We start from the raw sequence: 13805 nt of genomic DNA, 5'->3' as shown, positions 1-13805 counted from the left end.
GGCGAAAAGGTCAGGAAGCGAAACACCGAAAATTCCATTCTCCAAGCGTAGTCAATGGTTAACATTGATGCCAAGTCTCACTCGACCTACTGCATGTACTGTGAGAATTTCAGCGGGTGCATGTAAAATTCGACAGACGGACCGACGACCGGGAGATTGCCGCAATTCGAGAACGTTAACTCGGTGGTGATTGGCGAAAATATTAAATGTCCTGAAAATAAACCAATCAAAAGTCGTTTTCCATTCTTAGCTGTATGCACTACTTTTAAAGGGTTTAAGATTGGTACGCAAATATAAAAACTGCATTTTTACATGGATAAACGATTGTTTGTAATATAACACCTTAATGATACGATAAAAACTTTTATGAAGTACATATTGATGTATAGATATAGCATTTTGTTTGCATATTTAGGGATGTACTTACTCTGGAAACGGAAGAATATGTTGAAGAAAAAATAGTTATTTGGTCGTCAAAGATGGTCACTTCCTGGTGCGGGCTTCATGCCTGTATTTCATGAAAGTGTCAAAAATGATTCCATAAATCGATTTATTTTACATTCCGATTGATTTCTTTGATTAGCTGTAGTGTTTATCTATCAGCCAAAGTCATGGGCGGGTGTCTCAGTCGCTCAAATAATGCGGAGGACCCCTCCAAAAAGAGGGCCGGTGGTGCTGGTGTTGTTTTGAACAGTGGGCTGAACAAACCAGAGAATGGAGTGGCCACAGGCAATGTTGACAACAATCAGATGCCCAGCAGAGTAAATCCTGGTGCTAATATCACTGGGTCAAATGACTTGGGTCTTTCGAACTCGAAAATATTTATTGCACTTTATGATTACGATGCTAGGACGGACGAAGACCTTAGTTTCAAAAAAGGAGAGCATCTCGAAATATTGGACGATAAACAGGGCGATTGGTGGTATGCAACGTCGCGTTCAACACACTCACAAGGATATATTCCGTCCAACTATGTGGCAAAATTAAAAAGCCTTGAATCTGAACCGTAAGTATCATCGAAGGGAGCCTCTGCAATGTGAATTTGGCTAGTTGTGGATCCCGTGTGATCTGTCACATCATGTCTCATGTGTCAGGCAACTTTGTTTGACAGGGGGAATTAACAAAGTAGCTGATTGAATAAAGTAGTAGGACTGACAAATGCTGTCCTTGCTATACAATGTAGGTGTCCCTATTCCAAAAAATGTATAATACTACAGAGGTCTTATAGCTTAGGGAAGAAGACCATTGTCCCTAAAGGTAATGGAGGTAAACTGCTATATATGACAGGTGTTGGTTAAAAGGTTTGACTGCAGTTGTCAGATGATGGTCCTGTTCTTTATTTGGCCAATATTATATGCCCTTTTCCTGGGTGTTACCATTTCTATATTTTCTCCACCCAAATTAAGGGAAAATAGGAAAAATTCAATAAGACGACACAAAAGGTTTACGAGTGTCTCAAAAGTGTAGGCCTACTACAATCATGCACATAATGATCCGTGAAGCTTTTATTTTTATCACAATAATAATACTCCATGAACGCTATGTAATGTACATGCATGCCGGTCATTTTAAGTTCTCTGTTGGGCATTCTAAACTGTCTGATATCGGTAAGTCATTTGTCATTTTTGGGTCATGACTCATATCACAAGTAATCATCATTACAATGCAGTGTACACAGTCACAGTCGATTTTGCCAATGTCTCTTTTCAGTGAACAACTCAATTATACATGTATGTACATGTATAATGCAACAAAAAAGCCAAGGGGCATTTATTTATGTGATTTTTTTTGTGATGCTGGATCACTTATCTCCGTACATATGTAGATACGTGAGGTACATGTACTAAGGGGATGTCAAATTAGCCAACCAAACATGTACTTTCAAATTGTGTGTGGCACATGGCGAACACAGATCAAAAAACTTCACAAGCGAGGGATTCATCCTAATACGTCCAATCTGATCAGCATCTCTCTGGCGCTAGGCATTGTTTTATGCATCGACTAGCTTTTCCCTGTGCCATTCAGATTACAAAACATACATGCTGGTCATCCAAAAATTACCAATGAATGATACTTGTAAAGCTACAATAGCACCTAATGAACTGTAACAATTTCTTTCAGTTGCAGTTTATGTAACAGTGGTTTTTAAAATCACCCTCAAGAGATTTTCATTATGTTCAATTATGCGGTACATTGATTTGCTACAATGTTTTGATTGACTATTCAGTCATGAAAAATTTTAATAATTCAAACTTTTGCTGCCATATTGCCTTAAGGTTTGATGAGCCAGTGGAGTGTTTCTGCATGATAAGCAATAAAAAAAGAATTTCTCTACCCGTGGCTGCTCTACACTGATTTTTTCCAAACCCATGCAAAACATGTAAACTGGCTGTACAGTGTACTTGGGCAGTAACTGCAGAAGACCACTAATATTTTAATAACCAGTATTATTAGCCCTTCTGGTAATTGAACTCATCACTACTTGTTTGGATTTCATTTTTCTCACCTGGGTAAACCTCGATTGCTTTTAATTTAGAACTGGTCAGGTGTGCTTGGTTATTACTGGTCATTTGTGAATTTCACCAGAAATATGCATTTTGGTTTCTAGCCAACTTCTGACTGTCTGAGTGCTGAAAATGTAAAAGACTGGCGTTGCCCAAGGACGCAGAGTTGGGCAGAGATTAGCACCAGGTTTAGTAACACTCCCAGTGCATTCAGCTCTTGCTCATTCATGGCAATCATGCACTTAACACATGTTTTGATTAATATTTCTCACCTGTCCAAAGCTGGCGTAGATCTGGGGAAAAAGAACTGAGAAGACTCCTGTGTAGACTCAACTTTCGTACCAGACCTACTTGCCTTGTATTTAGTGGGCAATCAGTTAACTGACTGATTATGCATGATCTCCACTCTCAGACACTGTTGGACATTGAACAGAATTTCTAGTAAATCTTCCACCAGACGCCCTGGCCAGACACCTGATAAACAGGAATTTCAGCTTCAAGTGTTTCCTGCAGTCTTCCAAGTTGGTACATAATTACACACATTTTACAGTTAAAAGTTGGTCTTGGGTGAGAGTTTGCATCTCCTTGATTACCAGAGTCAGTCGTATGCTCGTCCCTTCGCACACGTTCAAGAGCTTGGTCGTTAGTGCAGATTGTTGACCTGAGGTTAAGGATGGAGTTCGCGTGGCATGCATGTACATGTATCACGGTATAGATCAAATTTGTTTAGAACCGTTTTCACGTGTACCTGTAGTTTCGTACCTTACTGCATGTACTGTATCAGCAGAAGTTGTTGCTCTCATCTGCCCTTGGACCCTTATAACTTTGCCAAACTTACATGAATGTTCAAATATGATTTTAAAATATGTAATACATTTAACATTTGCCTTTTTCTGCCCTAATAACTGACAATGCCCAATAATTGAATTACACCACTAAACTGGATCTGTGGAGCATCCTGTCATGTTTGCCCACCAGTTGTATACATTTGCTTCATGTAACAGGGAATGATGGCCATTACTATAAAAGTAATAAATATGAAAGCACAAATTGAGCATCATTTTGAGTCTAATGTGAGCCAGTGCTGATCTCTCGAAGGTGAACAAATAAAAGCTTGGTTTACTTCCGCTGGCCACACTCTGGAACGTTGAGGGTACCTGCATGTAGATGTGGGGGAATAAAAATAATTGAATAAATTTGTAAAATGATCCACTTTTCTGAGAATTTGTGTCAAGGGAGGGGTTGGAAGTGGGAGGCACACATATATTGAATGTCCAAATTATTAAATGGTGGCTTTTCTTGTCCAGTTCTAAATTTATTATTTGGTCTGAATGGAGTATTCATACACCTGAGACACATAAAAACTGATGATATGATAAACACTGTCTAGCCGACAAAATAAACAAATGAAAATGTCTGTGGTGGACTAACTGCTATATGTACAGTTTCCAAAACTACATGCTGAAGTTCGAATGACACATTCAGCATGTACGAATAATGCTCAAATGCAAACTGTATAATGTCGCATTAAGCTTATAGCATTAAAATTTTAAGTTTTCTGTTTCTGTAAAAATTGAATATCTTTGACACTTTCTCTTCTTTTTCAGCTTTCTGATGTGTTGCTTTTTTTCCTGAACTTATTGCAGATATAAATGTCAAGTTTTAATGACAGAGTACAATAAATGATATTTTTCTCAACTAAGAGAGTGGTTCTTGGAAATTTCAGGTGGTATTTTGGTAAAATAAAGCGAATTGAAGCTGAAAAGAAACTGCTACTGCCAGAAAATGAGCACGGCGCATTCTTGATACGAGACAGTGAAAGTCGACGGAATGACTTTTCCTTATCAGGTTAGTGTTCAAACCTATGGTATTCAGGAATTTTCTGGGGGGAGTCACCCTCTATCACTTGATTATACCGACGGACGGACGGAAATCAAATCTGGGAACTCGTAGGTGTTCTACTGAGCCACTCCTACCAGCTTCAACAACCTACATGCCATAGCTCTTGGTGTCATTACACTTGAAGAATGTACAGTGGAAATATGTTCCTATGGATCATAATGGTACGAAAACCAGCATAATTTGTCCAATTTGGTTTTACATAATTGACCGTTGTGGTAAATTTGTATCAAAATGGAGTGGGAATCGGCACGTTCTTGACAGCTAAGAATGACAATATTTATAAACTTTATGATATGCATCTACGTGTACATGTATGTACATACATGTTTGTGTGTCATTTTATTTATAGAACTTTGGACTGCTTTTTAAAGTAAAAATGATAGCAAACATGACCCAGTTGGACCAAGGCCAGAAGTAATTGCTGTTTCCCATCGAGACATACAACATCTCGTTATTCTGCTGTCAGCGCTGTCATTAACTTTTCTAAGGGTTCCTATATCTAATTCTAACCTCCAACATCCCAATCCCTTTTTTTTCATGCAGTACGAGATGGTGACACAGTGAAACATTACAGAATACGACAGTTAGATGAAGGAGGTTTTTTCATAGCGAGACGAGTGACTTTCAGAACGTTATCAGAGTTAGTGGACCACTACAGCATAGATGCAGATGGCCTCTGTGTGAATCTGAGAAAACCCTGTACCCAGGTAAGCTTGGTCGGCATCATTACATTTCCATTTGATAACTTGTAAAAGGTTTGATGGATGATCATTGTTTTGTCTTTGGTGGCTCCTTGCTACCCTATGGTGCAATTGCCACATCGCAGTTCTGCATTACCCCTATTATAACTCACGTCTGTCTTATGACCTTCTTTATCCTTCACAAAAATAGAAATTTTTAAGTTGGGTAAAAGTACTTACAGCTTTGTCGCATGTGAAATCTTTTTCAGATTGAGAAGCCCCAAACTGTCGGCCTGTCATACAACACGAAAGACCAGTGGGAGATCCCGAAAGAATCTTTGAAACTGATGAGGAAAATTGGCCACGGACAATTTGGAGAGGTGTACGAGGGATTGTGGAATAATACGACACCTGTGGCTATAAAGACTCTGAAGTCAGGTACGTGGGTCTTTACTCAAGTAATATCATTGAGGGTCCTTTGACATCTGATCCCAAAGAGTATTACATGGTTTGCCTCGATTCAAGGAGGTTTTCGCCCTCCCAGATGGTCATTTCCACTGAGCTAGTAGATATGGCCCAGGAAAGGTGTTAAACTTCTTAAAAGTGATTCTCATCTGCTGCACCAATTTTTTGTTTCAGGTACCATGGACCCCACAGATTTCCTTGCTGAGGCACAAATCATGAAGAAACTGCGGCACCCCAAGCTTATCCAGTTATACGCTGTGTGTACGCAGGATGAACCTATTTATATCGTGACGGAGCTGATGAGAAATGGTAGTTTATTAGAATATTTACAAGGTAAGCAATCCATGTCCTGAGGATGGAGAAATCCAGACATTTCCTTAAAGTTTTATCTTGTGTAAAGTACCGGTTGCTTTTGAAGTTGACTCTGGAATTTTTTTTGACAATAGTGATATTAAGAGCCTTAGAATGTTCTCAGATTGGGTGATATGATAGTTGTAGGAACCATGATACTGGGCCTTCTATCATGAAGATGATTGATTTGCATTTTTTCACAGGAAAAGGTCGAACTCTAAAACTGCCACAGTTGATTGACGTTGCGGCTCAGATCGCATCTGGTATGGCGTACCTTGAATCACAGAACTACATCCACCGCGACTTAGCTGCTAGAAATATATTGGTTGGTGATCAAAACTGTGTAAAAATTGCAGACTTTGGACTAGCTAGAGTCATAAAGGTGAGTATCATTATGACATTCAAAATTAATTCTTGAGAATATTTATCCAGTTGGTTAAGTCCAATAGGATAGAAAATTTCAAGAAACAGACTTTTGAGTTGAACCGGTTATGAAAAATAAGAAGACAATCAGCAGTTAAAGGGTTAATCAGTCGGTTTGATATTGATCAGAGGTTGCTGTGATCACCATTTCTTGTCACAGATATCTGCGATGACTACTGCAAACGTGTGATGGCTAATATATTTTGCGTTTTTTGTTTCAGGAGCGTGAATATGAAGCTCGTGTTGGTGCTCGTTTCCCAATCAAATGGACAGCTCCAGAAGCTGCCAACTATAACCGGTTTACCATCAAATCTGACGTCTGGTCATTTGGAATATTACTGACGGAAATAGTCACATATGGAAGAATACCTTATCCAGGTGAGTTGAGCTTAGAAGTAATGGTAATGACAGTGAGCTTTCTTCTTTTGTATAGTTGCTGTTGTAGTTTCCAGTTGCTCAATTAGCATTTGGGACAGATGTCGGCATCAGTGCAACAAAACGTTATCTCCTTCAACAAAATTCATCTACAATTGTAGTGTTATTATGATTTAACACCAACATTATTGCTAACCAATTTCAGCAACTGGACCCTGAATTGCAACAGATCACCTGGTTCTTTCTCATCCACTGTCTCGTCTGTCCATTTCCTAAACCATTTTTGTCTCTGCAGGTATGACGAATGCGGAGGTGTTACATCAAGTTGAGCATGGGTATCGTATGCCGTGTCCGCCCGGTTGCCCACCAGCACTTTACGAGATTATGCTGGAGTGTTGGAAAAAAGACGAACTCGAGCGGCCAACGTTTGAAACATTACAATGGAAATTGGAGGAGTTCTTCTCACTAGCCGGAGGTGATTACAAGGAGGCCTCCATGATTCACTGAAGCTGGACACATAATATTACAGACTTTTAAAGAGATTAGCTTCAGAATATTCACCTCAGGCTGTCTTTCTGCTTTCTTTGCTCTTTAAGGACTGAGAGTACAAAGTGAACTCCATTTCGTGAGCTACTCATCCTCATTGAGGGGTAGTATATCTAAATACAAGCCAGTTGGAGAAAGTTTTAGAATATCCAAAGTCATGGCGCTCTTGACGTTGAAGATGAAAAAACCTTTGCATCCTAGGCGTTAATGTTATTACAAGACATTTTCAACTGTAGGCAAGGAAACGCTCTGACCCTCCCGACTTGAAACACTGCATTTCTTTAATGTTTTTCAAGAGGTTTTCTGAGAAAGATGCTTGAAAAAGGGGGTTGGATTCATATAAAGCCACTCTCAGTCTTTAAAGCAGTTTATATTGCAGTGGTGCACAAGTATACATTCAACAGTCTATGCTTGCAGTTCATTTCACGTTACATGTAGTACTAAAATCTGTTCACAAAAGACAACTTTCAGCTCAGCGGGTTTCGTCACTTAATGAGTGCATTCAGTAGGATTCCACTAGCTTGTAGAATCATTAGTCGAAGCCTGGTGATACAGCATGATTTCATGCTGCGATTTATCACCAGGTCTAGTCAGGCTTTCTGTCTGGAGGGAAAAATCCCTGAAAGTTGCCGATATGCACAGATTTGGTTTTTGTGCCTGAAATTCTTGCATATGCGCGGATTGTCTGTTTGAGATTAGCCCATGCTCAGGCTTACTTATGTCATGTATGTGTACAGATTATTTTGTACCATTTATGATGTAAAATTGTTCTTCACGGCTCTAGTTGACCTGGGGGATTGGATGTTGTAATCAGATGGTGTTAAGCGTTCTAAGAAGGTGATGTAAATATAAATGTGAAAGCACTTCTGGATGTAAGTCCATGGGGACTAGAGTCACTGGTCCTATATGCTTAGCTATAAAAACCTGCATAACGACGGGTAAACTTGTATGTTAGCTACTGATAAAAAACATAACACTCCATGTTGAAATACAGATTTTTGCTGACCGCCTGAACTTGTGTCGAAGGGTTTCATTTATTTCCTCTATAATCTACAGAAATGCCTAATGAATGAAATTTTCTCTTGACCTCAACTAAATGCATAGTTTTGCAGTTGAATTATAATATGAGGTCTGCTTGCTTGGCATAAAAGACTATTGAGAGGAAAAGGCTAAAAACAAGACACAGGATAGGTAAAAAATGAAAAGGAGAAAGACTTTTCTCAATTCTCTGTTCAGTAACTGTCCGTAAAATCGTTCTCACTTTTGTCAGACTTCTGAACTTCTAGTGAGAGGTTTCTCATTTTGTTTCTTTCTTAACGTCGTTAACATTTTTATATATTTATTTCGTGCAACATCTAAGTGTCTGTTCTGGATCTGGATCTGGCTCTTGACATGAAGTGCAACTAGCCAATCTCTCAGAGGCACTTTTAGATGTATTTTGGCATACCGGTATATTTACTGGTTTTTGGGACAAGTAAACTTTGTGAAAATCTTGTTAAAATTTGGATTGAAAACGCTCTGAGGAATTCCTATTTCTACTCTCTTCTATTGCTAAGTTATGTGGTGTGTTATTTTCAAGGTGAAACCAAGTCACGCTCTTGTCCTATTTTTACTTTCTTAAAAAAATCATGTGTGGTTTCTTTTTGTCATCGAGGGTAAATAAGTGTAAAAAACGCTATATTGCTATGCACTCATGGCTGAAATCCTTACACCCCATTTTATAGAAAGAAGTCAGGTAGATGTTGTTCAAACTCAGTACTATGATAGTGTTGGTGTTTATGATCTATTTGTTAAACTTTTATACATTTCATTAAAGCTGGTTGTGCTGGCTTGATATTTGGCGGTGTAATTTTTCGACAATAACACTTGCCAAAGACCATACAATGTGTTTTGACATGTGCCAGGTGGTGACAGGCTTTCATTCCTGTGTCTTCTAAAGAAAAGGTAAAATCCATCGAATAAGGAAATGAACACGGAAACTTGGCAGTGATGAAAGAGTCCTGTGACGACAAAACCGGCGTAACGTAACCAACATTCACCACCTTGGCCTGTCCTAGGACCTGGTTCTCACTGAGTCTATAAAGTAATATACCGTACTGTGAAGCTGGCTTAATTCTGCAAAAACATTTTGAGCACCCGAATTTGTAAAATAAATTAAATCTAGATTAGTTTATTTTATTTTAAGAAATGTCTGTTGTCTCATAACTGTCTTTTTGAATGGTGACTATTTGTATATCCTTTTATATTTTGTAATTTTGCTTATTTTTCATGGCTATCCAATGCCGTGACCATGCAGGTTCATTTAAAGAAGCATTATTACTGTGGAATGAAAAAAAATCACTTTTTACTCAAATTCCCCCAGAGACATTAAATACAAATGGAGAAAGTATTCAAAGGAGCTCATGTGATACCATTTAAATTAGAGGCAGCATGTTATATCATGTTATCATTAAATGGGCCATGTGAGTTTTTAAGTTTTCTTTGAGAGATAATCCTCATTTGCTTCTTACCAAATGAGAAACTGACCTTTTCTCCTACCTTTTACTGAGCACCAACATTTGTCTTGTGGTACCCAAATTGAGCTCAAAACTCTGGTATTTAGGGCGATTTGGTTTGAGTATTGGCAAAGGAGATCGATACATGTATATGATGATTCTGCATTCCTGCAGTATGTAAATGTGTATAATGTATTACTCCACGTATCAAATTACATGTACAGCCTGACCTTGAGACGAGAAAGGCTTCTTGCAAACCTTTACTTTCAGTGGTTTATCAATGCAATTCTTCATCCATGCCAGTTGATTGTTTATCTCTTCGCTATTGTTCTGGCCAGGTGATCATGTAGTGTGGTGAAACTATCAAAAGATCTTATCAAGACATAGTATTTCCCTCGATTTGTTGGTGATATTGCCAATCATGCCATCGCAGGGCACATGGTTGCCCGCTGTCTTTTGTTTTGGTAGTTGTGATAGCAACCCGACTTTTGAGGTGAAATCTTGGGGAAATGCCAGGCATTGTCACTGTAATGTTTTGCATTTGATGGGATGGGTGTTTAAGTGTTGGTCGATCCTGCTTTCTCAGGAGAATATCATTTGTCCACATAACCCCTTCAGAACTTATTTCCTTTAGCAGTATGATACCATGTGAACGGTCCTCTCGACACCTATCAGAAATTGCACTGCAGTATGGAAATGTGCAACTCTGAATTATTGATGGCAATCAAAATCTTAGTGGACTTTTCAATGATCATAATATGTGCAACTCTATTTACGATGTGATGCATTTTAGTACGTTTGTCATCTCAACCTCTGTGGAACATAATGTACCTGTATATATACTATTTATAACTATTTCATTCCTTCTATGCTGTCACATCATTTCAAGTAGTGTCTAGACCTCTCTAAATTGTACCGGTAACTCAAACTTTAACCAAGAGTGTCAATGAAGTGGTTTGTTAACTAGGCTGGGTTTACATAGACTTAACATTGCCACTAGTCTTGTAACATGTCAATTTTGAGTTAGGCTGGGTAACATAGAGTTAACATTGAAATTTGTAATGTGTCTCTTTTGGTGGCCTGGATTTACATAGAATTAACATTGTCACGTGTAACATGTCACTTTTCAGTTGGACCAGGTTTACATGTAGTTAACATGGTGAGCTGCAACACGTCACTTTTAGTGGATTTACATTGAGTTGAGGTTGTCACTTGTAACGTGGCATATGCAACAAGTCATTTCTAAGTAGCTGGCTGTGTGGTCGTTCACTTGTCACTTTCACCCGCCACTCATACTGTCTCGTTATGTTTTGAAGTCGAAGTGAATGACAATGAACAAATCATCTCGTATTCTAGTGGGTTACCGTACATTATAATCTCGATCTCGCTCTTGATATTTCAAATGAATGATATTTGTATAAAGGAGTGGAAAAAAAACCCTGAATCTCAGGAGGTGAACAAACATCCAAGTGACATGTGACACTGGAAATGTGACTTCTATGTAATCCCAGTTTTACGTGTATAAGTGCATGTCGTGTCAAACTTCAAGGGAGTTAAGTAGGCAAAAAGGTGGACACTGTTTCAATATCTTTTCTCAAAGTCGTTGATTACACTCTTTCAGGTATACATAGTGAATAGGGTCCTCAACGAAGTAAAGATGTTCATCAGAAAAATAATTGATTATTGTTTATACATCTTGTAGCATAATGCTTTTCTGAAACCACTTTTGTAAACGTATGCTATTTCTAATATGTAGGCACGAAGTTAGTCTCTGTGCTTTAATAATGTGGTGCATGAATTATTACACAATAAGATAGAACATGAGTGTTGCCTTTGCTCAAATGCTTTTGCTTCAATGCCTCACCCTCTGCCATTTGGATAGGAATAGGAATAACGTAAGATTAGGCCACACCAATTTGATATCTCATATAGCAGGTCCACCGATGAACCTATTTCCCTAAAGAAACTTTTCTTAAAATACACGCACCAAGTCGGTGCTCAGCGTAGTCAGAGACAGCACTCACCTGGTCACTTACACTTGCACAATCTCAAGGGTTGCATTGTCCACCACCAGACCACTGCATTGGTGCAGACCCCCATCAGTCCCTCTCCAATAGTGATTGCCATAACTTTGGAGACAATGGTCAGAAATAAACTACAGATGATTCAATAGTAACTACAGGAAATGATTATTCAATCTGATAAAATTTGAATGTGAGCCTGAGCGACATGTAATAAAGCAATTTGTTTAAATCTGGTGCCTGATTTACATTTTCATATTTTTCGGTGTATTTGATTAACCCTATAAGGTCTGTGAATGAGTTTATGTTGTTAAAAATGTAGATACAATGATCACTAATGTAAACCACAAGCATTTACAGCGTTAAGAGAATTTTTTCCATAGAAATGAACTGATGAATTTCCAGGTGGAATAATGGGTGTAATTTCTACAAGGAAGTCACCCTATTAAATAGCCGATTCAGATGGGTTTTTGTTTTTTCCATGTAATTACCATGAAGCTTTTTCATACTGTCACATTAGTGAGAGCATGCTGTAATTTATGCTTCTTCCCCTTGAAGGGGTTGGATCATCAATATATGCCGAGATCAATTTCATTTGTGAGGGGTGCCCCTATTTTTTAAAGTTCTAAATTTTTCTGAAAAAAGATTTCTAAGGATTTCTCATGTCCATGGAAGTCCTCAAGTTTCTCAAGTCATGCATGAGTCTATAAAGTTTTTGAAAATAAGCAACGCTGACCTTTATAAGTGTATATTGATGAGAGGTTTTAATTTCAAATGTGTTGTTGGCTTCTAAACCAATAAAGTAAATTATATGTCATGATCGATGCAACTTTGTATAATAAAATATGAATAATGGTACTTCTGTTTATCTTCCTATCTTTATGTGCTGATGAAGACGTATTAAAGATAATGGCAAATGATGATATGCGGCAGCCACAATTGGGGTCACCTATCCTGGGATTGAGCACACAAACTGGGGAAGTGGCCCTCAGACAAGTTCAAAACCTGTCACAGGACGGAGAATAAGATCCGATACACTAGGCTGGACAATAAATTGCACAAACTTGCACAAGAGAGACAATCAGGGCAATCCAATACTCAGAATACACTTCTGAGGGAAAATAATTCTGGGCAACCCTGTAGTACATGAACTTGTCACTCTGTTCAAAGTGAAAAACGAGGACATTTCTGTGTTCCATCCCTATTAAAGGGCCCATGTATTTTACCGTCGCTCTAAATTGTTACCTGCAGAAATGACTTTCGGCCAATGATGGATTTGCCCTCCCCTTCATACATGGCGCAGTGCAGTCTCAACCTCATTCCCCATTTCACCACACCAGGGGAGACAAACAATCTCGAAATGTTAGTTAGAGATCAAAAGGCTCTGTTGCAGTTACAAAAAAATCAGTGAGGTCATGAGCCCAAACAATATTCACATTCTAAACGAAAATTGATAATTTTTCATCCACCCTTTCTTTATGGCAAAAAGAAATGACAGGAACTCAGCTATTTTTGTTTAGAATTTTATTTCCGCTAAAAAATATATACTGTATTTATGCTAGGTACAAAATGTTCAAAAGTAACAATGTTTTCACATGAAGTACGTTTGCCTGGATCAGGCTCTCATAAAGTGCGTCCTGGATTGTTATTTAACAGAAAGGAACGAAAAGGACTGTATCAGATTACATGAAGTTTTTTTTTCCAAAATAATAAGTTTTCACAACACCTTGTACCAACCACGCCCGATGCCTCGATTGGGAATGAAAAGAGACAAGATTCAGACAGGGCAATCGCATAATTGATATCAATGCACAAAAGATACCGAAAAGTGACACTATTCCCATACATAATCCTTTTGATGACAACTTGTTAGTATAAATAGTATAAACCCAAAGGTAGCAAACTAAATTACATTGAAATTACAGATACTTTCAAAATGCTAAATAAAACTGACATAACACCTTGTTTTTTTTCAATTTGCCAGAAATGAATGTCTGCAAAAATCTTGGGGTTTCAGCTATCAGATGCAAACTCAATGTGACA

At 38.3% G+C, this 13805-nt stretch overlaps 1 protein-coding gene across 1 annotated transcript; it reads left to right on the top strand.

Moving 5' to 3' along the window:
• Positions 1-482: 482 nt before the first annotated feature.
• Positions 483-12612, top strand: LOC135485896 (tyrosine-protein kinase Src42A-like). The gene is made up of 8 exons (XM_064768260.1): positions 483-1006; positions 4231-4352; positions 4950-5113; positions 5356-5524; positions 5726-5884; positions 6106-6284; positions 6547-6703; positions 6996-12612. Exons 1-8 carry the CDS (start codon positions 612-614, stop codon positions 7205-7207), a joined length of 1557 nt encoding a protein of 518 aa, XP_064624330.1. The 5' UTR covers positions 483-611; the 3' UTR covers positions 7208-12612.
• Positions 12613-13805: the final 1193 nt, after the last annotated feature.

The sequence above is a fragment of the Lineus longissimus genome, chromosome 4 (assembly GCF_910592395.1).
Source record: "Lineus longissimus chromosome 4, tnLinLong1.2, whole genome shotgun sequence".
NCBI lineage: Eukaryota > Metazoa > Nemertea > Pilidiophora > Heteronemertea > Lineidae > Lineus > Lineus longissimus.
This window is presented reverse-complemented; position numbering and strand designations above follow the sequence as displayed.